This window comes from Meles meles, chromosome 8, assembly GCF_922984935.1.
Source record: "Meles meles chromosome 8, mMelMel3.1 paternal haplotype, whole genome shotgun sequence".
NCBI classification, from domain to species: Eukaryota; Metazoa; Chordata; class Mammalia; order Carnivora; family Mustelidae; genus Meles; species Meles meles.
Genome location: NC_060073.1, coordinates 64,837,863 through 64,865,362, shown reverse-complemented (window position 1 = coordinate 64,865,362; position 27,500 = coordinate 64,837,863). Strand labels below are relative to the sequence as shown.

Sequence of the window (27,500 nt, the reverse complement as noted above, 5' to 3'; positions counted from 1 at the left end):
GGAGCCAAAGGCAGACATTCAACCAACTGAGCCACTCAGACATCCCTGAATTCACATTTTAAAGCTTTGTTTTGGTTGGTGAATATTTAAAAATTCAGAACAGTTCAATCATTCATCAAATTCTTTCATTCAACATTTATTGAGCATCTGTAGTGTCCTGTATGTGTATGTGTGAGGGGATGTTTTAGAGGGATAATTCAGTGATACATCTTTATCTGAGTTGGCAGTTTAGAAGAGTAATTCTTAAGGCAGGATCCTTCACATTTTTCATTTTTGTACCCCACAGGATCTGAAATTTATCTATGTAAAGCTATATGAATAATGAATTACACTGGTGAGTTGAAAGGGTTTCTTTCCCCTTAGATGACTCTAACTTGAGTCAGGTGCTTTCTGTTTTAAATTCAATGATTTGATTCAAATAGCTCCAAATTATATAAGTAATTAGGTTTGTACTTCAAAAATGATTAACAATTTAATCTTACTGATAATAATCATTGTTACTTTTTTTTAAAAAAAGATTTTATTTATTTACTTGACAGACAGAGATCACAAGTAGGCAGAGGCAAACAGAGAGGAAGGGAAGCAGGCTCCCCACCCAGTAGAGAGCCCAATGCGGGGCTCGATCCCAGAACGCCGGGATCACGACATGAGCCAAAACAGAGGCTTTAACCCACTGAGCCAACCAGGCGCCCCTCATTGTTACTATTGATAGAGTCCCTAACCTGCTAAGCTAGGCACTTTTAGTTATATGCACGTATTTAGACGTATACCCTCATAAACACTCAGTTTTTGCAAATAATTTTGATTTCTTTTAAGCTCTTGGAGGTAGGTGTTCTATTATTCATTTTATAAGTAACAAAATAAGGTTTAGGAAAGTGATGTAACGTATCAGAGGCTACATGGATAGTAAATGACACTTCATGGTCTAAAACCCATGTGGATTCTCTTCCTAGCTATGGTCTAGTTACACATTGAGAACTGTGGTTGTACTGTTAATGCCCTGATTTACTAGTTCCACTGTGTAAACAGAGTATACTCCCCCACTCCAACCCTTGAGTAGACAAAACTGTCATCAGATAAATTGCATATAGTTTTCAGAACACATGTCCATCAAGTCAACAAACACTGAGCATAGTCTCTTGAGTTGATAGTCTGGTAAGTTGACATAAGCATTCAGTTAATTACATTGCCTGAAATATAAGCAGAGATACAGAAGGAATACAATTATCATGCATGCTAATTTACTAAACTACAATATCATATAGTATAAGCAGTTAATACTTGTTGGTTTGGGGGTGGATAATGTTAAACGTCGGGGATGTGCAACAAGATAAAACTCGAGAGGAAAGCAGAAGCCAGGTTCTTCAAGAACTTAAATGGAATGATAAGTCTTTAAATTTAAGTCCATCTTGTACAAAAAATCAATAGTCTCTATTCTCCTTGGCTTCTAGCAGGATGAAAAATTTCAGATGTAGCTTGTTTCAGAAAATTCAAAACCATGTGAAAGGTGGGTTTTCAGTTATCCATAACTTTCCTGCTGAGGCAAAGAAAGTTGATTGCCAGGTATGCAGCTCCATGGGACAATTTAGAATACAGCTTTACTGTGAAATTGATCATGGTAATTGGTATTCTATCTAGAATATAGTCCTTGGTTCAGTGATTTCTTCTTAAGATGTTTAATTTCTCTTTTCAATAAGGGTTAAACCTTTTTTATAAGACTGTAGAAGTGTTTGACCTTAAAAATGATAATGTTTTCAGATAGATTGCAGGTTGTTATGTCCATAGCCCTAAGGGCTAGTCTTTCCCAGCACACATGCAGATGTCTTGGTGGCAGTTTTATGTCTCACGTGGTAGCTCCTTTTTTGAGGGGTGGGGTAGGGTTTACTTCTCTTTGTCACCTAACTGGGTAGAAGCTAGAGGCTAGTGTGTAAACTTAAGTTATTGTTGAGCAGCTATGACTGAGCAGTTCTGCTCTGAAAGCAGGTTCGACACACTTGTTTATTAAATATTATATCATGGTTTTCTTGGTGTTACAAATACAGGTTGCTAAGTAGTAGTAGTAATACAGTTGGAGAGATCTTACTGGAATGTACTTGTTTTGGTTAAAGTAGACAATGGGGCGCCTGGGTGGTTCAGTGGGTTAAGCCTCTGCCTTCGGCTCAGGTCATGATCTCAGGGTCCTGGGATCGAGTCCCTCATCAGGCTCTCTGCTCAGCAGGGAGCCTGCTTCCCCCTCTCTCTCTGCCTGTCTCTCTGCCTACTTGTGATCTCTCTCTGTCAAATAAATAAAATCTTAAAAAAAAAAAGTAGACAAGAATGTAGATGTTTTTCTATTTTGTGGATTGTACTTTATGATGAATTCATCTTTTTGGTCCACATCTGCTCCTCTAGCACTTTCACGAATGTGGCAGCATTTAACCAGTTGAAAATCCAGAGGCATTTGGAAATTCTGTGTCCCATATCCGGTGAATCATCAACTCTTACCAGTTAGACTTTCTTGTCAGCTCTGGAATTGCTCCCTTCTCTGTTCCTACTGGGTTTGTACTAGTTTAGGTCTCAATGTTTTTCAAGCAGATTTTTATGTTATAGGGCTCTTGGTAATTATGGACTAAAATGGAAAGCTTTACATATTCTCAGGTAATACAGGAGATTTGTTGCAAATAATGATATGTAATTTTTTTGAGGCTAGAATTTGGATAATACCCTTTCTTTGCTACTGTGTTGGGAGACAGCTCAGCTAAAGGCACTAGAGAGGGCTGTTGAGACTAGGGATTTAGAGTAGTTCACTGTGATGTCATTAAAACTTCATTCTTGGGGCACCTGGCTGGCTCAGCCAATAGAGCACATGGCTCTTGATCTCAAGGTTGTGAGTTCAAGACCCATGCTGGGCGTAGAGCTTACTTAAAAAACAATACAAAACAGAAACTTAATTCTTTTTTTTTTTTTTTTTTAAAGATTTTATTTATTTATTTGGCGGAGAGAGATCACAAGTAGACAGAGAGGCAGGCAGAGAGAGAGAGAGGGAAGCAGGCTCACCGCTGAGCAGAGAGCCCGATGCGGGACTCGATCCCAGGACCCCGAGATCATGACCTGAGCCGAAGGCAGTGGCTTAACCCACTGAGCCACCCAGGCGGCCTGAAACTTAATTCTTTATTAGGAAAAAAGTGCCCCCTAAAAAGCCAACTGTTTTTTTTTTTTTTAATTTTTATTTTTTTTTAACATGTAATGTATTATTAGCCCCAGGGGTACAGGTCTGTGAATCACCAGGTTTACACACTTCATAGCACATACCTTCCCCAATGTCCATAACCCAACCCCCCTCTCCCTACCCCCTTCTCCCCGACAACCCTCAGTTTGTTTTGTGAGATTAAGAGTCTCTTATGGTTTGTCTCCCTCCCGATCCCATCTTGTTTCATTTATTCTTTTCCTACCCCCCAAACCCCCCATGTTGCCTCTCAACTTCCTCATATCAGGGAGATGATATGATAATTGTCTTTGTCTGATTGACTTATTTCGTAAAAAGCCAACTGTTAATGCTGGTGGTGAAATTAAAGAGAAAGTTGAGGAGGTCTTAAAAATTTAGAGTTCTTATTCATAAAATTGATGTTTGAATTAAAAACATGGATGTTAGATTTGATATTGATCAGATTTAACAAAGAAGGCAATCAACGGTACCATGTAGAAATAAGAAAAAGTAGATTTGAAACTACTTAAGTGAAAATAGTACAACAGTTGCTCTCCTGGAGTTGTAGAAAAGGTATTAACTTGGGTAAGGATATTCCCATAGAACATGTAAGTTTCTATGGAAAAAGTGATTGGAGAAGTTTGATCCTCTATAAGCATTTCCATATTTACTAACTTAGGAATTAGAGAAAGGTGCCAGTATATTCTTTAAGAATAGATAAGACCTGCTGTAATAGCCTGCCATCCTGTGTCTCTGATTCATTTTGATTCCTTCTGGTCCATTAGCCACATAGCTGCTAAGATGATGTTTATGAGGTGTAAATCTATGTTTTTCCCTTGTTTGAAATGAGCAAGTTACCAAATCTCTCAGCCTCAATTTCTCATCTAAAAAATGAGGATAATTTGGAGTGCCTGGCTGGCTCACTTGGTAGTGAATGTGACTCTTGATCTCAGTGTTGTGTTTGAGCCCCACATAGGCAGAGAAATTACCTAAAAAAAAAAAAAAAGAAAACTAAATCAGGATAATGTACATTCTTCGTGGGATTATTAGAAATAAATCTTTAGGGGCACGTGGGCAGTTCAGTAGGTTGATCCTCTGCCTTCGGTTCAGGTCATGATCTCAGGGTCCTGGGATCGAGCCCTGCGTTGGGCTCTCTGCTCAGCAGGGAGCCTGCTTCTCCCTCTCTCTCTCTGCCTGCTTGTTATTTCCGTCTGTCAAATAAACAAATAATATCTTTAAAGAAAAAAGTTTAAAAAAAATAAATTTTTAAAGTATGAGTAAAATACTTTGTACACTATTGAGCTCATTATTGAGAAAAGATTGTCTGGTTATTCAGAATTATAGCAAACTCCTTCCATAACAAACATGACAAAGGGTCATGACAAAGGCCCTTTATGATCTGATCCCTAACCATCCTGCTTCATTTTTGGCTCCCCTGTCCTGCATCCCATTCATAGAGCCACTTGATGTTTTCTGCATGACATTCTCTCTTCATGCATTTGCATTTGTGATTACCAGTTCCCCTGCCTCCTCTTTACACTGCTTGTTTTCTGAGTTTCCCACAGGAACCTTTATATGCGTATTATAACATTTTATACCATAATACAGTTATCTATTTACTTGTCAGTTTCTCTCACTAGTCTGTGAGGTCATTGAGTGTGGAATCGATGTCTTTCTTTTGTATTGCTATTCCTGGTAACCGTAGGCATATAACTGAGTGGTAGCTAAATAAATATCTGTTTAATTGAATGAGTGACTGAATGAACAAATGAATGGAAAAACTAGAATGTAAAGGAATGCAGAGACTGTGGAGAGTAGCAGTTGAGGCAAAGGATTCGGGAAACTGGGTTTATAGCCCACCTCTGTAAACTATACTCCTTATGACTTCAAATGAGTCACTTAATCTTTTTATGCCTTTTTTTTTTTAACTTTCTTTTTTCCCCAGAATATAAAATGGGACTAATAATAGTATTTACTTCATAGGAGAACTAAATTAATATATGTATAAACAGTGTATGACGTAGTAAGCTCTATTTAGCTGCTAGCTGCTGCTACTAATGTTTTTATTATTTTGCTGATGATTCAGAACCTGTAAGCATCTTTACTGTCAAGAAATGTTATCTTTATGCATTTAAGTTGGCTGCAAACTTTGAATTTTTAGATAATATTCAGACCTTAAAAGTTGTTTAATTTGCTCTTGATTCTTTGTTTTTTACAGGGCTCAATGGAACAAGTCAGTTCTCATTTCTTGGAGCAGACACTGGACAAGAAGCTCATGTCTGATCTTAGGGTAACTTGAATTCTTTGTTATTCAGACTGGGTTTCTGTAATTAATATCAGCTATCTGCAAGCTGTGTTGATTTAATTTTGCAGCCTAGATATTTATCAAGTAAATGTTGGGTGACTAGATTATACTTTAGCATAAAATCTTAGTATCTTGAACCAAATTACAAGTTATTTCATTAAATTTTAAATTATTTTAATGTAATGCTTTGCACAGGTTGTGTTTTACAAAGAAGAGGTAAGATTAACTTCCTGTTTGTTAGAAACTACAAAGATCTGGTCTTGTTTTGTGAGACTGTATGACTGACATGTTAGGACTTCTTCTCTACAACAGTTTCCCTGGAAGAGTAAATTCTTTCTCTGAACAGTAACAAAGCATGGAATGCCTTTCAGCCTTGACCATGTTCTCTGATGTAATTGTCAGGACTAAATATGAGTCAATATTGTCATTATCTTAATCTTTAAATTGTAAATATGATAATAAAGAGTTCAGAATCTTTGACAAATAGAAAGAAAGCAAACAATTTACTCATATTCCCACTACTCTAGGACTCCTGTCATTTTGGTATATTTTTCTCCAGCTCTTATGCATATTTTAAACACTGAATCATTGTATTCAGATAATTTTATAGTCTACTTTTATGTTTATCACTACATCATATGCTTTTTTTCATATAGTCAACTTTATACTTAGCATTTTTACTAATTATGTAATATATTAAGTAGATGTGACATAATTTTTTAGCCCTATCTTATGTATTTAGATTCTCTCCTATTTTTCTACCATTATAAAGGAATATCATCTTCATGCGTATTAGATCTTTTCTTCTTTTAAGTCATTCCATAAGATAAATTTTTAGGAGTGGTTGAGGAGTTTCTGTCTATGCTTAATGAAACATTGCCATATGGATTTCCTGAAGGGTGTTGCCTTCATTTTTGGTTGGTGATTAAGTGTTCTTTGTGTATGCTGGAGTAGAAATGTAAAAAAACAGCATGCTCATGGTAAATGGGGAAGGATGGGTTATGCAGCGGTTTCTAAGATACGTCACAAGGTACAAACTTTACTACTGGGTCTGGCCACATCTTTGTAGGCTTGGGTACTGTATTTCATCAGTGCCTTTGAGATGCTCAGTCATAAGGATGTGGACTCACACCAGGAAGGTTCATAAGAGGCTGGTACATAAAGCAGAATGTGAGTTTATTCATGAGGAGAACCATATGGTCGATTGGACTGGATATTTACTTTAGCTGACCAGTATGTTCCCTCTTTGGCATTGTAGGCAGAAAGTGAATTTACCAGAAGGTTGCATGGTGAGTGCAGTGTTGCTCAAATAGAACACAGTGTTTCCAAATTCAAACTGACTTCTGTTGGGACTAAAAAAAAATTCCTTTCTAGGGCCAGTTTATTATCAACCCAGGATGGTGCTGGAGGGACACTGCTATTATTTACCCCTCTGAATCTCCCTTTCCTGTGATAAATTATATACACAGTGACAAACATAACCACTTACCTGATCAACACATTTTTTTGTTATCTTTAATAAGATTACTATCCGCTGTGACAGACCTGTGAACCTTTGGTCTTTCTTGACATTCAGTTGCATTTCTTTGCTCTGATTGATTACTTTTTTTTTTTTTTTAATGTGACTGTCAGAGAGCAGTCATATTTCCTACTTTCCCATGTTCTCAGAATACATCTTACCATTCCCTCATGAACTTCCTGCAAGTGCTAATTGTCATTGTCCTATACAGAGAAAACGCACTGCACATGAACGTGCCAAGGAACTTTACAGCTCAGGAGAGTTTTCCAGTGGCAGAAAGTGGGGAGATGATGCTCCCAAGGAAGAAATAGATACAGGAGCTGTGAACTTGATTGAGTCAGGAGCTTGTGGAGCCTTTGTTCATGGATTGGAAGATGAGATGTATGGTAAGTATAACTGCATGATAACTGTGCCGTTTACTGAGTGCCTGCCATGGATCAGGCGTTGCACTAGTTAGTGTACATACAGTGTCTCATTTAGTGTTCACAGTCACTCCATGAAGTACCTACTGTTACTTAATTTTAAAAACAGAAGTGACAGGGTGCCTGGGTGGCTCAGTGGGTTAAAGTCTCTGCCTTCGGCTCATGGTCCTGGAGCCCTGGGATCGAGCCCCACATCGGGCTCTCTGCTTAGCAGAAAGCCTGCTTCCTCCTTTCTCTCTGCCTGCCTCTCTGCCCACTTGTGATCTTTGTCTGTCAAATAAATAAATAAAATCTTTAAAAAAATAAAAAAGAAGTGAGGCCCATGTGGTATAATACAGTGGTTAAGAGCATGGACTTTGGGTTCAGTCTGTCTAGGTTTCCAGCATTTCTATAAAACAAGGTTAGTAATTAGTGTTTCTGAATTGTGAGAATTAAATAAGATTATATGTGCACAAATTACTTGGCATAATACATGACCCATTTGGGACGCCTGGGTGGCTCAGTGGGTTAAGCCTCTGCCTTTGGCTCAGGTCATGATCTCAGGGCCCTGGGATCAAGCCCCACACCAGGCTCTCTGCTCAGCAGGGAGCCTGCTTCCTCCTTTCTCTCTGCCTGCCTCTCTGCCCACTTGTGATCTCTGTCTGTCAAATAAATAAAATCTTTAAAAAAAATACATGACCCATTTATAATAAGCATTTAATAATTGGTAATAAAAATTGATATTACTGATATTGATAACAGTAACTTGTTATCGGTCACCCAGCTAGTCAGAGACAGAAGCAAGATTTAAACCAGGTATGTCTGACCTCAAAGCCTTTATTATTTTGACTAATGCAGATTTTCTTTCACCTTCATTTTTTTTTTTTAAAGATTTTATTTATTTATTTTAGAGAGAAAGTGTGCAAGAGTGGGGAGGGACAGAGAGGGAGGGAGGGGGGAGGGAAGAGAATCTCAAGCAGACTGCACTGAGCATGGAGTCCAATGCAGGGCTCAGTCTCAAAGCCCTGAGATGAAATCAAGAGTCTGATGCTCAACCAACTGAGCCACCCAGGCGCCTCTCATTTTCATTTTTGAAAGATATTTTCACTGGAAATTGAACTCCAGTTTAATAGGGTGGGGTTGTGTGTGTGTGTGTGTGTGTGTGTGTGTGTATGTGTCCCACCCTGCCATGTTACAAAGATGTTTTATAATTTTCCTGTTTGCACTGTTTTTGTTGAGAAGTCTGCTGCCATTTTCTATATTTGTTCTTTACATGATGTGTCTTTCTCTAGTTGTTTTTTTTTTAATTTAAATTCAAGTTAGTGGGCGCCTGGGTGGCTCAGTGGGTTAAGCCACTGCCTTCAGCTCAGGTCATGATCTCAGGGTCCTGGGATCGAGTCCCTCATCAGGCTCTCTGCTCGGCAGGGAGCCTGCTTCCTCCTCTCTCTCTGCCTGCCTCTCTGCCTGCTTGTGATCTTTCTCTGTCAAATAAATAAACAAAATCTTTAAAAAATAAATAAATAAATAAATAAATAAATTCAAGTTAGTTAATTATAATATATTATTGGTATATATTATTAACATATTAAGCATATTAATGTATTATATATTAATAATTAATTAATAATATAATACTATACATTAAGTATATTAATATATTATTAGTTTCATTTTAGTGATTCATGAGTCCTATGTAACACCCAGTGCTCATTACATCAAATGCCCTCCTTAATGCCCATCACCCAATTACCCCATCCCTCCTCCCACCTCCCCTCCGGCAATCCTCATTTCCCTATAATCAAGAGTTTCTTATGGTTTGCCTTCCTCTCTGTTTTCATCTTATTTTTTCTTCCTTTCCCCTGTGTTCATCAGTTTTGTTTCTTAAAGTCCACCTGTGAGTGAAATCATTTGGTATTTGTCTTTCTCTGACTGACTTATTTGCTTAGCAGAATACTCTTTAGTTCCATCCATGTTGTTGCTAATGGCAGTGTTCCATTCTTTTTGATGGCTGACTAATATTCCATTGTATGCATATACTGCATCTTCTTTATCCATCTCTAGTTGCTTTTAGGATTTTTCTCTTTGTCATCAGTTTTAAGCAGTTTAATTGTGATGTGTCTTGGTGACCTTTCTTCATGTTTCTTATGCTTGAAGTTTGTTGCTTCTTAGATCTGTGTGTTTATAGTTTTCATCACATTGGAAAATCTTTGGCTGTTACTTCTTCATATGTTTTGTGGTCTCATGTTTCTTTGGTGACTCCAGACACACATATATTAGACTACTGAGGTTGTCCTGGAACTCACTGATGCTCCATCCCCCTACTTTTTTAAGAGAAGTAGTGGGGGGAGGGGCAAAGGAAGAGAGAGAATCTTAAGCAGGCTCCATGCCCAGTGTAGAGCCCAATCTGGGGCTTGATCCCACAACCTTGAGATCATGACCTGAGTAGAAGTCAAGAGTCAGATGCTTAACCAATTAAGCCATCCAGCTGCCCCTCCATCGTGATATTTTTTTTCTTTTTTCTCGTTTCCTTTTGGATAATATTTATTGCTTTGTCTCGGGAGTTCATTAATCTTTTCTTCAGCCATGTGTATTCTGATTTTAATCCTATCTAGTGTATTTTTCATCTCCAACCTTGTAGTTTTCATTCATACAAATTCAATTAGAATTTGGGTTTGTTTAGTATCTCTCATGTATCTGCTTAATTTCCTTGATCTTTCCTTTAACTTTGTAAGCAGAAAATGCATTTACAATAACTATCCCAATGTTTTTTCTATTAAATCTGTTGTTTGTGTGATTTCTGTGTTGGGATTGATTGATTTTTCTCCTCATTGTGTATATTTTCCTACTTATGTGCATAGGTAGCAATTTTCGATTGGATGCCAGCCACTGTGAATTTTACTTTGTTGGGTAATGAACATTACCCAACAAATGGGTATGCATTTATTTCAGGTCTTATTTTTAAGCTTTTTTAAGAGGAACTGAAGCAGCACTTAGTCTAGTGCCCATTTTACTCCCAACTCAAACAAACTCTTCTGAAGAAGCAGTTGTAGACCATTTATGAGCTTTGGAGATTGTTCCCTCTAGCCCTGCTTAGTGGTTCTTTCTCAGACCTCAATTTCTTAACAGATCAGGACTCAGCTGATGACTTGAGGAGGACCCTCTGCAGATCTCCAAAGTGCTCCCTGTGTGGTACTCTCCATTTTGGTACTTTGCCTTATGAATTCTGTCCACATTAGCCTTTCCAGACTCCTAGCTCTATCTTCTCAATGCAGGGAGACCTGGAACCTGGAAAAGCTTCCCAGATAATAAACTGGTATAATTCTGGAGCTTACCTCATTTATTTCCTCCCTCTCAGGGATCATTACCCTTAATTGTCAGATGTCCAGTGTGTTGAATACTGTTGTTTCTGTTTTTTTATTTCTGTTTTTAGTTGTTTTAGATAGATAAATCTTATAGAAAGAAGTTCTGTAAAGCTCTTGTAATTTCCATTATATCTGTCTCACATAAAGAATGTCATTGTTTTGAGGTGATTGACTACAACCATCTCATCTTCAGTAATTTTAACAGGTCAGGAGAGATAATGTTGATTCTTCAAATTTTATAGTAAATTCATATCAGAGGATTAGAACTCAGGTCTTTAAAATGCCTGTAAAAATTACCTCAGAATAGAACTTCTTAGGAGGGCAAGAATTACTTTTGAAAGATCATTTTCTGTTATAAGAATTGGGTTTCCTTCTCTAGTTAGCTATAAGGTTTTCAGTGTATGGGTGTCTTCCCCACTTCCTTAAAGTTCACTTCATGCCACTTTGCTGTCATGAAAAAAACCTACATTAGTACCCGTTTTGTTAACCAAAAGAAATCCAAAAAGGAGTTTTGTTTTTATGAAAAAAGTCATTACCATACCCATATAAGTCTTTTCTAAAAGTGAGGTGACACAAAGTGAACTTTTGGAAAGTGGGGGATACTCTGCTTTACATCATTTACAGTCTGCTTTACATTGTTTCACGTTAATGAAAGGTTTCATTGTTTCACTCTTCTTTTGGATAATGGGGGAAACTTGTATAGAGAAATTAGTTAAAGCAGCCTCTGCTTTTTTGTTTTCTGTGAACTGGATACATGAATTACACTTTAAATGGTATTTCATAATAACGAAGTCATTATTAATACCCATTTTATCCTAAGGCAAGTAATTGGAGCCTATTTTATTTAGTTTCTGCTAGCATTTTTACTTTATTTAATTTTATAAATTGAATTTCATCACTATTAATATTTATGTTATTTAGTTCTACATGTTTGTCAGTAAGGGATTTTTTTTGTGTGTGTGTGTGGTGAGATTTATTTAGTTAGTTAGTTATTTAGAGAGAATGAGTGGAGGAGGGAGAGTGGGAAGGAGAGAATCTTAAGCAGACACTGCACTGAGCACGGAGCCCAGTGTGGGGCTCAATCTCATGACCCTGCGATCATGACCTGAGTGGAAACCAAGAGTCAGACACTTAACTGTCATTAAGGTTTGATTAAAGGAACTTAACTTTGGAAAGCAAATATATCATAACCAGTATCAGTTATGCTGGCTTTCTAATTTTATCGTATTTCTAAAATTCTGGGTGAATTAGGGACATGCTGCTGGGAATGAAACAGTGCATTATTTCATTAGTTGTGGACTCTAGTATTATACATTCTTTCAGTCCTCTAGAAGGGAGGCCTTCTTCCTTTCTTTTGGCTTAGCAACTCCCTTAGGTATTGTTTTAGAGGTCACTTGCTCCAGAAAGCTGCCTCTGGTTTAACTTAGTGGGCTACATACCGCTTTTGCATTTTCTTATACTCCCTGTGCTTTTTAGTGTACTGCTCATCAATCACTTTGTAATCCAATTAACTATTCTTGTCGTTAGGCGCTGGGAGGCCATCTCTTTCTTGTTCACCCTTGTGTCTTCAGTACTAAGCACAAAGCCAGGATTTGATTGCACATCTTAAGGCACCAGAGGATTTTTTTTCCTTCCCTTTAGCATAGCTGATTCCTTTTCCTCTGCCCTGAACCCTTAAAGAGACTACAATGCATTTTCAACATTCCGAAGAGTCCAATAGAAATTGTTGATTTTCCAGACTACACATACAAAGAGCAACACAAACGTTTCTTTGTTTCAGCTTAGAATTGCATCCCCTTAGGTCCACACTGATTATCTGCTGATGAGCAGGAGTGTCTCTGTGATTCACTTTGTGGACTTGAAAGAGTTACACATGATTTAGTGTGGTGTAATGGGTAAAGCCCTAGGCAGAGGACCCAGCATTTAACACATTTCGGTCCATTTCTGGCTTTCTTTGTAATTATTAGCAGTTTCATGTTTAAATTACCTTATTATAAAGTGTAGCACATCTTTCAGTTCTGATGAAGGGAAGAATTCATTGCTACCAAGAAAAATGCAAGTCATCTCGCTTTAATGTAGTAACTCTGCTTTTAAAGTGTCTATAAAACCTTTCTTACACACAAAAAACCAAATTGTATTTGTGAGTTTTAACCACAACTTCAGAGGTTTTTTTTTTTTTCTTTCTTTTTTAAAACTGTACGTTTTGTTGCAGAACCATGTGGGAACCTTTGGAGCAGAACAAGCATGTATGGAAATCTTGTGAGCATAGTCTGTAGCTTACTTACCTCTTATCTTTGTATCAAGGCTCTTAGCTTTTTCCTAAGGCTCTTAGCAAGGCTCTTGCTCTGGCCGTGTAGTATGCATTCAGGGAGTATTAATAGTGAATGAATGAAGGGCTTCCTGAAATCAATAGCTTTACTGTTACGAGTTCAGGCCATACAGGGAGATAGAAGACATGCCTCTGTTTTCAAGGTGCTTGTAAGATCCATACCTGTGCTGTAGCTAAGATGTACTGAGCTTTTAACATACCCTAGCCTCTAACAATGCTGTAAGGAAATGAGTGTTATCTCTGTTTAAGGTGAAAAAATTAAGTAACTTATTCAAGATCACCCTTCAAGTTAGTAGGAATTACTCTTCATAATTTACTGTGAGACCTTTATCGTTCCAAAGCTTGTATCCTTAACCACTACATGATGCTCGTCTAGAATCAGCAGACCTGGGTATGGGTCTTATCTCTGCTCTCACTCATTTTAAGGCAAGTTAATTCACTTTGCTGAATCTTATCTCTAAGATGAGAACATGGTATCTAGTCTGTTTTAATCTTAATTATTTAAAATTTGCTTTTTGAAAAAAGTACTGAGTGGAGAACGTGGTTGTTGTCCTTGAGGTAAACAAGAACTTAGTTTTCAAGGTGCAGTTATTGAAGACAGACATGTGACTTGATCACATGTCTGCATGTCAGGATCTAAACCTCAGTCCCTGTGACACCAAAGTCCTTGTTCTGAGATCAGTGTGAAGGTGGTAGCTGAGTCTGTGGGCATGGAGGAGATCTCCCAGAGAGAGTTTGTTAATGGAGAGGAGTAGAGAGTTAAAGATAAACCAGAAAGAGAAGGAATCTGTGGATTTGTCCCATGGCTCATAACCTAATTCACAGCTTTATTTGTCCCCTTTTGTCTAGAGGTCCGCATTGCTGCTGTGGAGGCTCTCTGCATGCTGGCCCAGTCTTCACCCTCTTTTGCGGAGAAGTGCCTTGATTTCCTTGTTGACATGTTTAATGATGAAATCGAGGAAGTACGTCTGCAGTCCATACACACCATGAGAAAAATCTCCAACAATATCACTCTCCGAGAGGATCAGCTTGACACTGTCCTGGCTGTGTTAGAGGTGAGTCTTCACAGTTTGTTACTCATTTCTTCATCGGTGCCTATGGAGAGCCACTTTATCTGTAAACTGGGCATTATGGGGCGCCTGAGTGTTGCAGTCTGTTGGACGTACTACTCTTGGTTCCAGCTTAGGTCGTGATCTCAGGGTTGTGGGCTCGAGCCCCATGTCAGGCTCCATACTCAGCACTGAGTTTGCTTGAGACACACTCTCTCTCTCTCTGCCCCTACCTCCCCTTCCCCCATGCATGCTCTCTTTCTCTCTCTCTCTCAAATAAATAAGCAGTCTTTAAACCAGGCATTGTTCTGGGTACTGGTGATGCAGTAGTATATGGGCAGTGCAGTTCGGCCTTCTCATCACACAACTCCAAGGTAGAGGAGACTTGCTGTTAAACAGGAAACTCAAAGAAAGCTTAGCATTGCTGTCATCAGTAAAGGACAGGGTTCCCTGCGGTAAGGTTGTGAGGTGGGGAAGGAAGAAGAAATACTGTAGTGGACACTTGGAGGAGGAGTGAGATTGGTGAGGCCCTTTCTTAGGAAGGAATGGCACTGATGGTAGAGTGGAAGGGCACCAGAGGGAGGCAGTTTCTGTGGATCCAGAGGTGAGAGTGAGTATGATGCATTTAAGGAATTAAAAGGAGAGACCCCTGGGTGGCTCAGTTGTTAAGCATCTACCTTCGGCTCAGGTCATGATCCCAGGGTCCTGGGGTTGAGCCCCACATGGGGCTCCCTGCTTGACGGGAAGCCTCCTTCTCCCTCTCCCACTCCCCCTGCTTGTGTTTCCTTTCTCTCTATCAAATAAATAAAATCTCTTAAAAAAAAAGGAATTAAAGGAATTCACTGTAATAGCAGTATGGAGCTGAAGTGTTGGAGGAGATGTCGTTATAGATAAGGCAGGGGCTAAATAATGAAGAGTTCTTTTCAGCCTTTGATTTGGTTTAATGCTTCTTGTTAATCTTAGGATGTTACAGCAGGAACAGATCTTAGGGAATCAACTCATTCAACCCAGGACTTTTACAGAGAAGAAAGTAATTTGTTTGAGGTCACACTGTTGGTAAATGGCTCTGCCAAGATATGAACACAGATTTGCCTCCCAAGCTGTACAACTCAATGCGGTTCTTGAATTATTTTTCTAAAGTATCTGGATTTTATTTGTGAGTCCTGATGTTTTTCGGAATATTAATAAATGAGATTTGGCCTCTGGGTTTCTTTCTTGTTTCAGTTTGGTTTTGGTTTTTCAGATATTGTGAAAGAGATAGTTATTGGGTGTTTTAGTCATTATTACAGATTTCTGCTCCATACTAAAAAAACAGATTGGGTGCTTTGATTTTGAAGTTCCCTATCAGTTTTCTCAGCTGCTCAGCACTTCTGGTAAGATTTTTCCTGAATTATAAGTCTGTGTTTATAATTTTTCACTCATTTTTTCCTAAGAAGATAAGTTTGCATTCTGTGCATTGTTTTCCCTGGGTGGACTCTCTACTTAGCCCCGCCTTTCCTTTTTCGAATTCTTTCCCACCATTCCTCATCTTGAACTTGATACTGGAGTCACTCCCCTAATCATCATGCTTTTCCTCACCACTTTTTTTTTCACTCTGTTTTTCCCCTCTGCCTGCAAAAACTGCCACTTTTCACCTTATTCATGCTTATTCTCCGATCTCTATTAGGCAGTGTGTTCCCTAAGTAAGTCCACCCCAAGTGGGTTAAGTAACACTCCTCTGTCTTCCTGTGTCACCTTGTGTCTAGTGTATATTAGGATGTTTTTGATTATTTAATTCTTCATTTCACAAGACTGAGAGCTTTGCACGATCCTGGCTTCTTTCATTTTTATACTTCTAGTGCCTTGTAGTGTCTGAAACTGCTAGATGCTCGGGAAATGTTTGCTAAGTATCTGAGCTCTGTTCCAAGCTATGTTTTGATGTATTGGTTGTTCACAGAGCCATAAGCATGCTTACGCATTTCTTACTTTATCCCATTTTATCATTAATGGCAGGTTTTGTCTCAACTCCCTCTCCCTGATGTGAATATGAGCTACCTAAGGAGAGTGACCATGTTGTACCATTTACCGTATTCCTTTCAGGGTTTGATGTGGTAACTTTACAGAGTGGATGCTTCGTAAACATTTCCTAAAACAAATATGCACAGTCAACTGCATAACTAGGAATTTCTTAAGGAACGTAATCAAAATTGTTCTCTTATTACTTTGAATATTGTTTTTTCCATACCTCCTATCGGTGGTGGTGATTTGTTCATACAGGAAACATTTTATCTGATGGGTAAGTCGACAACATGTAAAACCAGACAGAGCTGAATCAAATTGTCAGTCCTTGTCTTTGGTCCCTGATCTTTTTACCTGAGTTTTTGTTTGTTTGTTGTTTATTTGTTAGTATTTATTGACCACGTTTTATGTGCCAGGCACTATGCCAGTGAGCAGAAACCATGGCTCTGCTCTCATGGACCTTACAATTTAGGTATGAGCGAGATAGACAAATATGACACAAATGAAGTTCTAACAATTAGCTGAGTGAGGAGCGCATGACAAAAAGGAGTAAGGTCCCATGGGCATCTGTCATGGAAGCACTTAGTCTTTGGGGGCTAAGGGGGTGTAGCAATCAGGGTCAGCTTCTAAAGCTGATCTCTGAAAAAGGAATTAGACCCTAACTTGGTAGGAAGAGTTGGGAGTATGGGGTGTAAGAATATACCAGGCAGAGGAGCAGCAAGTTTAGAAATGATGGTAGGTGGAAGGAGGCATGGCATAGTGGAGGAACCAAAAGAGCGTCTGGCTGTAACAAAGAACTAGTGTGAGGAAGAGTTAGGCTGGAGGGGCGGGTGGGACCAGCTCCTGCAGAGCTTTGAAATCCTGATAAGGGAAGAGCACCTGAAAGTTATTCAGGGTGTCCTATCAGCTTTGTGACTTTGGACAAATGATTAATTCTCTCTGGTTCTTGGTTTTCTCATGTATAAAGTGAGGATAATTCCACATATTCATATGTTTCTTATAGGAATGGAAAGAATTCATGTAAAATGCTTAGCATGGTAGTAGTTCATAATATTGATTAAGTCAATCAGGAAACATTTACTGATTTATTTTTATTTTTATTTTTATTTTTTTTTGCAAAGCCAGGTTCTGTGCTAGGTTCTGAGGATGTGAAAGTAGACAGTACTGGCTGTTACCTCTGAGTCACTCACAGTTTCATAAAGAAGGCAGGGCGCAGTATAAGCCAGTAATTACAAGATAGTATTAAAAGTAAGCTAAGGAATGACATTCTAGCCACAGCGCTAGCATGTGGCCACAGGTGTAGGCTGGGAGGGCAGAAATGGCACAGCATGGACAGGGATGTTGAGAAGTTCACGTGACTCTGAGGGAGACGTGAGCCGAGAATGGATTGTGAAGGACCTTGCATGTGTGCCTGGGAGCCTGAGCTTTGTTGAGGAGGTGTGGGAAGCCAACCGAGGTTCCTAAGCAGAGCAACAACATGGTCAGATGTGTTTGTTAAGGCGTTGGCGCCGGTAACTATACAGAGTGAAGAATTGAGAGACCTGCAGGCTGAAAGAGGAACGTTCCCGGAGAATAAAGAAGGCATGTCTCGAGCACCGGGGTGGCTCAATGGGTTGGGCCTCTGCCTTCAGCTGGGATCATGATCTCAGGGAGCTGGGATCATGATCTCAGGGTCCTGGGATCGAGTCCCACATTGGGCTCTCTGCTCAGTGGAGAGCCTGCTTGCCCTCTAGGTTTTGCTCTGTGGATGCATATGCATCCTTTAAAATTTTTAGTATGATTTCTTATGTATTAAGTAAAACTAAATTTTCTATAAAATCAGTTAAAAATTTTAAATTAAAAAAGTATTCTGTAAAACTTTTAGGAGAAAATATTTGTGACCTTGGTTGGATTAGACAAAAATTTCTTAGGCCACCAAGAACTTAATCCATAAGAGAAATAACTAGATAAATTGGACTTTATCAAAATTTAAAAGCTCTTCAAAAAGATACCTTTAGGTAATTACAAAGGCAGCACAACAATGTAAATGTATCTAATGCCATAGAACTGTACACTTAAAATGTACATTGACTTAGGGCGCCTGGGTGGCTCAGTTGGTTAAGCCGCTGCCTTCGGCTCAGGTCATGATCTCAGGGTCCTGGGATCGAGTTCCGCATCAGGCTCTCTGCTCAGCAGGGAAACTGCTTCCCTCGCTCTCTCTCTGCCTGCCTCTCTGCCTACTTGTGATCTCTCTCTGTCAAATAAATAAATAAAATCTTTAAAAAAAATGTACATTGACTTAAAATGGTAAATCTTATGTTGTATGTATTTTACCACAATTCAGAGAGAGAATTGGATCAAATTAAATGTATATAATGCCTTTAATGTATACACTGTACAAAAAAGGTGGGATGGACTTAGATACAGAAACTTGCATAGAGGAAAGGTGATGTGAAGACATGGAGAGGAGAGAATGCCATCTACAAACTAAGGAATGCCAAGGCTACCAGAAGCTGGGAGAGGCCTGGTCTCAATTCTCCTTCATAGCTTCTGAAGGAAGCAGCTCTGCTTATATCTTGATTCTGGACTCAGGCCTCCAGAATGGAGACAATAAATTTCTGTTTTTCTTTCTTTCTTCCTTCTTTAGATTTTATGTTTTTATCTGAGAGAGAGAGAGAGCACTAACAGTGCAGAGGGGCAGAGGGAGAAAGAGAAGCAGTCTCTCCATTGAGCAGGGAGCCCAACATGGGGATCCATCCCAGGACCCTGAGATCATGACCTGAGCCAAAGGCAAACACTTATCCGGTTGAGCCACGCAGGTGCCCCAAATCTCTGTTTTTCTAAGTCAAAGGAAAAAAAAAACCCATGTTTTTGAAAAGACATACCACAGACTGGGAGAAAATACTTGCAAAATATATATCTGAAAAGAATATATAAAGATTTCTCAAAATTCAATAATAAGACAAAGCCCCTGATTAGAAAATCAGCAGAAGATTTGAATGGTACTCAAAGAAAGAAAATAAGCAGTGGCAAATAATAAACAAGTGAAGCATGCGTAACATCATTAGTCATTAGGGAAATGAAAATTAAAACCACACCTATTAGAAGTATTACAACACCACACCTATTAGAATGCCTAACCAGAAACCAAAGAAATGTTGACAGTATCAAGTGCTGTGAGGATGGGAAACATCTGGCACTCTCATCCACTGCTGATGGGAATGCAAAATGATAGATTTGGAAGTTTTTTATAAAATTAAATGTAAACCTTGATACTACATTCCCACTCTAAAGCATTTCCTAAAGAGGATTGAAAATTTACATTCACACAAACGCCTATATGCAAATATTTATTGTGGCTTTATTTACAATATTTCTAAACTAAAAACAACACAAATCCTTGATTTGGTGAATGGGTAAATAAACCGGGTACATCTATACAATGCAGTATAACTCAGTAATAAAAAGGAACGGGGGGCGCCTGGGTGGCTCAGTGGTTAAAGCCGCTGCCTTCGGCTCAGGTCATGATCTCAGGGTCCTGGGATCGAGTCCCGCATCGGGCTCTCTGCTCAGGAGCAAGCCTGCTTCCCTCTCTCTCTGCCTGCCTCTCTGCCTACTTGTGATCTCTCTCTGTCTACTTGTGATCTCTCTCTGTCAAATAAGTAAATAAAAAATCTTAAAAAAAAAAAAAAAAAAAGGAACGGGTTGCTGATACAGGTAACAACACAGGTGAATCTCACATGCATTATGCCAGGTGAAAGTAGCCAGCCTCAAGAAGCAGCATACTCTGTGATTCCATTTCTGTGACCTTTTGGGAAAGACAAAACTGTAGCAGAAAATACATCAGTGGTTGCCAGAGACTGTGGGTGAGGGCTAGACTACAAGAGGACACTACAGAAGAGTTTGGTGATAGGAGTGTTTTATATCTTGATGGAGATGGTGGTTATGTAATTATATGGATTTGTTAAACTTGTGGAAGTGTTCACTGAGAAGGATGAATTTTACAGAATGAAAACTCTATATTAGTAAATCTGACTTAAAACAATGCTTTGGCGATCTCATTTCCACTAAAAGGTACCAAAATTCCTAAGAGAAATGGCTGATTCCAGGTCTAGTGCAGGAAATGTAACAAGATGAGCTTGTACTACCTTATCATACAGAAAGCAGTTATTAGCTATCAAAGACCTCTAGGAGCATATCAGAAAGACCCAGGAGACACATCATTAAGGGTTAAAACACATCATTAAGGACTATTAACTGCAAATATGTTTAAATGCATGATTTCATAATGATACTTAAACAAAACACTGCATTAGTCATCTTTGGAAGATGTTTAGTAGTCAGCTTCTTATTTGGAAACTGGTAAATTAAGGAATCAAGCATTAATCCTTCTTTTTCCTATCTGAACTATCAGTCCCAAACTGAACTTCATGATAACCAGCTAGTTGATAAGAGGAAGTTTCTCTTCTTAGAAGTATTCCAGTTAATAAATTAAAGAATGACAGATAGGATTTGTACATCACTGTTTTACAACTTTAGTGGATTAGTAGATCTAGGCAACTACTTGGTTACTAACCTCACAAACGAGAAACAGACATGATATAGTTCCTGAGGGAAGTATACCATACCCCCATGAGATGGTCTTACAAAATAAATTGAACGTGAATCTGATCAAGCTTCTAAATCTAACTATCATCACAGGATATACAGAGAAGAAATTACACGGGGAGAGTGTGAGATATACAGTGATTTTACATATTAAAAGATGCTTAAGGAAAATATTGCCACATTGCTATGTGTGGACCTTAATTGGTTCCTAACTAGAACAAACTTTTTGAGTCAGAGGAATTTGAGTACTATTGATCCAATAGTATCCAACTATTTGGATAGTTGATATTAAGCAGTTATTACATTTTTAGGCAGGATATTGGTTTTGTGGTTTTTAAAAATAAAGAATCATCTTAAAATATATTTATGGAAATACTAACGAAATGCTGTGATTTCTCTGACTGGCTTCAAAATAATCTAGTTGGGTGAAGTGGGTAAAGGTTTAAGATCAAACATGATTGGCTATGAGTTAATTGTTGAAACTGAGGGATTTATTAGCTCTACTTTGTATATATTTCAAAACATCTTTATAAAAAAGTTTTGAAAAACTGACAACAAATGCTACAGAGATAGCCAAGAAAATATGCATCCATATCTTTTAGCTTTAAGAAGTTGTTGGTGACCTTTTCCAGTCATTTTGGTGAGGTAGAGCAGGTATTGGGAAGGGAAGGGGCCATTTCTCCAACATCATCTTGTAACACTGTCTTTTTATTTACTCTGCCCTGGCCACTAACTTTATTTATATGAATGAATGAGCCAATGAATGAAGTCTTTAAATCTGAATTCAAATATTACCTCTTTTGTGAGCTTTCTCAACTCTTAGCCTCTCTCCTGCAAGAAAATTCAGAGACTCTTTACCCTGTAGTCCCATTGTAACTTGTACATTCTCCTGTAACAGCGAATTGACAGTGATTGCTACTATTATTATTACTACTTTTTTTTTTTTAAAGGATTCATCCAGAGATATTCGAGAGGCTCTTCATGAACTTTTGTGCTGTACTAATGTTTCAACCAAAGAAGGGATTCATCTTGCACTGGTGGAGCTGCTGAAAAATTTAACCAAGTACCCTACGGATAGGGACTCCATATGGAAGTAAGGACTTTTTGCTCATTTGCTCACTGAGTCCAATAATGTGGTAAATGCATATTGAATTATCCAGTAGTGGATCATCATAGATTGATGGTATGGCCCTTAGTTTGCCTTCAATATAGCAACCTGATTCAGCTTAACACTCAGGAGTCTGATTCCTAAATTGACTATCACATTTTAGATTATTTATTTATTTGTCCGTCCATCCTCTTAGCAGATAGTATGTGCCCTGCTACTGTACATTCACTATGTGCCCAGCCCTGTGGTAAGTGCTGCAGGCAGAGATGAGTAGGTTAGATTCCTTTTGCTGCTCTATCCTGTTAATCACTTCTTTGTCTGTTTTGCATTGTCTACAGGATCACAGCTGTCATTGTAGAGATTAGAGGCAGGACTGGCACTTTGTCTACAGATGGAAAACCACTTCATTTTTTTCCTTGATTACCTCTACCTTTACTGACTAGAGTCAAAATTAACATTGTTCATGAATTACTGTTTGAAGAACTACTTGCAGACATTTATTATAAAATGTTTGTAATCGTGCTCCACGTATTTAAGTGAGCTTATGTGATGAGATCACTCCAATGGTATAGTTATTGGATTTTCCAAAAAAATTTGTTACTAAAAGTAGAAAAACTGTGGGTCAGATCAGGTACTTGCAAGATCTATTTAAGACTGAGAACACCAGGGGCACCTGGGTGGCTCAGTGGGTTGAGCCGCTGCCTTCGGCTCAGGTCATGATCTCAGGGTCCTGCATCGGGCTCTCTGCTCAGCAAGGAGCCTGCTTCCCTCTCTCTCTCTCTCTGCCTGCCTCTCTGCCTCCTTGTGATCTCTCTCTGTCAAGTAAATAAATAAAATCTTAAAAAAAAAAAAAAAAAAGACTGAAAACACCAGGAGAGTCTTCAAGGAGCACTCAGTCCTTGGGGTGTGGGGGTTGTAGTGGGGAGAAAAAACGGTATCAGTGTCTGTATCTGGGACGGACGACACAGAAGGAATGATTAATTCTGCTTGATGGAAGGGATTGTTATGGAGTGTTTCACAGAACATTCTTCTTGCCTTATAGTAAGACAGGTGGTTATTTGATTCACCCAGAGTATTTATTTAAGACTGTCTTTACTGGGTGACTGTAGACCGAAAACTCCTTCACCTTGTAGTGAGCTTGTAGTGCTCCAGAGGATTTTGAAGTTGCCTATTCTAATAATCAGTTGATTTTTCATCTCTTCCCATGAATGGTGCCTTTATTTAGGAATACCAAAAAAGGATGTGATAAAAGAGGGAAGGAATAATCACAGTGGCATGTTTTTAAGACATTTTAAAAGGTAGATACATAAATGAAAACCTGGAGGGAGTTAGTTTGTTCTGTTTATATAGCTTTAGTTCATTCAGCAAATGTTTGGAGCACTTGACTCTATAACCCGGTTGCTGTGTTGGTACTATGGAGAGTTAAAAATGGATTCAATTCAGAGGCCTAGCTTTCAAATAGCAGGAGGGAAAGAAGTAGGGAATATATAGGTAGGTAGATAGGTAGGTAGATGATTAGAAAAAATATTACAAATCAGAATTGAAGTCCAGTTTCAGAGAGGCCCAGATGCTTGAGCGACCTGAACAAAATAGGAGATAAAATAAAGGAGTAGCACCTAGAGGCCAGACTACAAGATTTACAATGTCCCCTGAAACACAGTGAGTAAAAGGGGTGGGAGTTCAGAAAATTAGCCATTCGGTTCTTTTTACGTAGAAGGAAAAGCAGAACCGGGGAAAAGTATACTTTCCTAACAATATCACGTGTTCTATTTATTTATTTATTTTTTAAATTTTATTTGACAGAGAGAGAGAGATCACAAGTAGGCAGAGAGGCAGGCAGAGAGAGGGGAAGCAGAGAGCCCAGTGTGAGGCTCCATCCCAGGACCCTCAGATCATGACCTGAGCTAAAGGCAGAGGCTTTAAACCACCAAGCCACCCAGGCGCCCCCAATATCACGTGTTTTAAATGGGTTACCTATCCTACTCCATAGATCGATGAATTTGTTCCTGGTGCTTGCTTTCTCTATATTGCCAGTCTGTTTGAGAAGTCCCTTCTCCTTTGTGAAACTTCTGATCATGGTGATCTCCTCTACCCTTGAGAAGTGGAAAGCAGAGTATCATTCATTTAATAGTTCATTACCTTGTAGTGTTCATCATTTTTGCCCCAGCTGAATTATAAATGCCACAAGAATAGAGATAAGGATTTATATTTCTTTTCAGTTTGGCACACCTTCTAAAACAGAACTTAAAAAATGATAATAAAAATGCTTATTTACCAGTACCATGTAGTGGTGTGAGCCATGTAGTGCCATGGCTTATAAAGGGTTTTCATGTCATCATAATAGTTAACTAATAGCTACTTAATAATACCTAATTGAGTTCTTACTCTGTGACAGACTCTTTGCTGAGTAATTTTTATTCATTATCTCATTTAATGCTTATAGCAACTCTATGAGGTAAGGATTTTTTAATCCCATTTTGTAGGTGAGAAGCCTGTCTGCCCAAGGCCACACAGTTACTCATTTTCATGTTTCAGGTCAGGTCACTTCTGATTTCAGAACTTCACCCAGGATATCAGTTACAGTGCTTTTGCCTACAAGTAATAGGAGATCCAATTAAAAGTGGTTTAAACAATGATGTCTAATTTTTTGGCATAACAAATCAGGAAGTCAGTTATAGGATTGGTCATTCAACAGCTTAACAGGGTTATTAACACTGTGGTTTCTCTGCAATTCTCTTGGCATTTTTCTCATAGTTGCAGGATGGTTGCCTCATAAGACAGTATTTTAAGGCAGAAAGGAAAGGGCATTCCTTCTCACACATTTCTTTTTTTGTCTAGGAGAACATTCCTGAGTAGCTCCCCACCAGACTTCCCTTCTTGTTCCTTTGAGCAAAAATGGGTTACTTTACTACCTGCAAAGGTAGTAAAGTTTAACCACTTGTGCTTGAGCCCTCGGGCTGAGTCTCCCTTCTCTGAGCACCTACCTGATACCTGAGTAAAATTAGTGTTCTCTTGGCAAGGAATTTGGAGAAAATAGCTGTTGGTTAAATAATCGGTAATAATTTATCCATACCAGCTCTTTAATTTTCATAATACCAATTTTTTTAGATGAACTGATTTCTAGAATAATTGAATGACTTATTTGAGGTCATAGAGGTTACCAAAAATGAGTGGTTGGGAATTTGCATTTCTGAATCAGATTTTCTGATTCCAATCCCCAGTACTTTTTAAAGCATTTATTAAGTTACTAAGGCGGACTCTCATTTTGTTTGTTTCAGGTGCTTGAAGTTTCTGGGAAGTCGGCATCCAACCCTGGTGCTTCCGTTGGTGCCAGAGCTCCTGAGCACACATCCATTTTTTGACACAGCTGAACCGGACATGGATGATCCAGCTTGTATCCTCTGCTTAGGAAAGACTGGGCTTATTTTGGTTTTGGCATCTTTTTCTGCAGTGTAACTTGGAGGGGGAGGCCCTAGGTTTAATTTTTTTCATTCTTTTGATTAGTATATTCCGAGGGAGCCTAATAGTTGTTATTCATAGCTTTCATTCTTGTTTTCACAATAATTCACATTTGCTATTTAATACTATTATTATTAGTTTTTTAAAAACATTTGTTCAGCACCTATTATATTCCACACTGTTTCATGCTTTATACATTTACCATGTATATGTAAATATGCATATTTACATATGTAAATCTCCCAAACACCCCTGGAAGGAGGTATTATTCCCAGTTTACAGATGAGGAGACTGAGGCTTAGAAAGGCTAAATAGGGGCGCCTAGGTGGCTCAGTGGGTTAAGCCGCTGCCTTCGGCTCAGGTCATGATCTCGGTCCTGGGATCGAGTCCCGCATCGGGCTCTCTGCTCAGCAGCGAGCCTGCTTCCCTCTCTCTCTCTCTGCCTGCCTCTCTGTCTACTTGTGATCTCTCTCTGTCAAATAAATAAATAAATAGTCTTTAAAAAAAAAAAAAAAGAAAGGCTAAATAACTCTCCAAGCAGCACATGTGGAATTCAAAGCCAGACATCTTTGTTTTTTTATTCTGTTTTTGTTTTTAAAGATTTTACTTATTTATTTACTAGAGAGAGAGAGAGAGAACGTGCACAAGTAGGGGGAGCAGTAGGGAGAGGGAGAAGCAGACTCCCCGCTGAGCAGGGAGCCTGATGCGGGGCTCAATCACAGTACCTTGGGATCAAGACCTGAGTGAAGGCAGATGCTCAATGACTGAGCCAGGTGCCTCCATCTTTGGTTTTAAGGTCTATGAATGACTGATCTTCCTTCCTTCCTCTATCTCTCTTTCTTTTTTCTTTTCTTTTATTAAAGATTTATTTATCTGAGAGAGAGAGAGAGAGCACAGTGTGAGAGCGAGCCGGGGAGGGGCAGAGGAGCAGAATCTCAAACTCTGGGCTGAGCCTGGAGCCTGACATGGGGCTCCATCTCATGACCCTGAGATCGTGACCTGAGCCAAAACCAAGAGGCAGACACTTAATTGACTGAGCCACCAAGGGGCCCCAGCTTATGAACTTCCTTAATCTGCAGCCTGAAGAGGGGATGGGTTGAGCTAGTCTGCAGGATTACTTTGCCTCTGATGCAAGTTGAGTGGGTTTGTGATAGCCATGGGCAGCATGCCATGCAATTAGATTGTTTTCCGGTAATGGGAATATATTTACATCAGTGCACCCACAGTCTCCTATGATTCCTTCTGCTCTATAGCAGAGTCTCTGTGAGGTTTAGGGGATATTTATTGAGATGCAGAGATCAGCCAAATAACTGGCTGTCGTAAGATGACCATTGTAGTCTCTTTTCATTCTGTTTGTTTATTTTCACACTTTTTGGAGAATTTTTTTTTTAAAGATTTTATTTATTTATTTGACAGATCACAAGTAGGCAGAGAGGCAGGCAGAGAGAGAGGAGGAAGCAGGCTCCCCACTGAGCAGAGAGTCTGATGTGGGGCTCGATCCTAGGACCCTGGGATCATGACCTGAGGCGAAGGCAGAGGCTTAACCCACTGAGCCACCTAGGCGCCCCTGTTTGGAGAAATTTTTAGCCGTTTGTTTAGTTGATGTACTAATCAATGTCTGACTTCGTGTTTACCTCTGAGAAAGGCTTATTCCAGATCTTACCTCTAAAGGTGCAGTACTATAGCTGCTTGAAATTTAGCTCATCAGAAAGGGGCTTAAGGGCTAGATGTTATCACAAACCTCACATGATGTATTGAAGTGCTCAGAAATCCGAGGGCCCTTTTTACATTAAGGAAAACATTAAACACTTTTGGAAGGCTCTTATGTTAAGATACTTTTCTGGGCAGTTGGGAGTTCTGTTATTTAGGAAATATGTTTGGCTGTAAGTAAAAGAGATTGCTCCCAAATGTAGCTTAAATGAATTAAGATTTTTACTTTTCTCCAAGGTAGAAGAAATCTGGAGGTACACAGTCTGCTGCTGGTATAGCAGCCCTACAATATGCTTGGTGATCCAAACTCCTCCTGTTTTCTTGTTCAGCCATTTTCACTTGTCCAGCATTGCTGCTGGAGCTCTGATGATCAGGCTCAGGTTCTAGGGAGAAAGAGGATATTTGTGGTCAAATCAATGTTCTGTTAGCAAGGAAAAAGGGAAGAATGGATATTGGGTAGGCAACTAACAGGGTCTTCCACAGGGATAC

The 27,500-nt window shown here is 39.0% G+C and overlaps 1 protein-coding gene across 1 annotated transcript in view; it reads left to right on the top strand.

The window, feature by feature from the left end:
- Positions 1-27,500, top strand: part of INTS4 (integrator complex subunit 4) — a 116,920-nt gene that overhangs the window by 60,028 nt on the left and 29,392 nt on the right. The window contains exons 9-13 of the mRNA XM_046015028.1: positions 5,403-5,474; positions 7,220-7,394; positions 13,950-14,155; positions 21,685-21,827; positions 25,121-25,236. Of these exons, the coding sequence (XP_045870984.1) occupies positions 5,403-5,474; positions 7,220-7,394; positions 13,950-14,155; positions 21,685-21,827; positions 25,121-25,236 (712 nt within the window). The remainder of the gene's footprint in view (positions 1-5,402; positions 5,475-7,219; positions 7,395-13,949; positions 14,156-21,684; positions 21,828-25,120; positions 25,237-27,500) is intronic.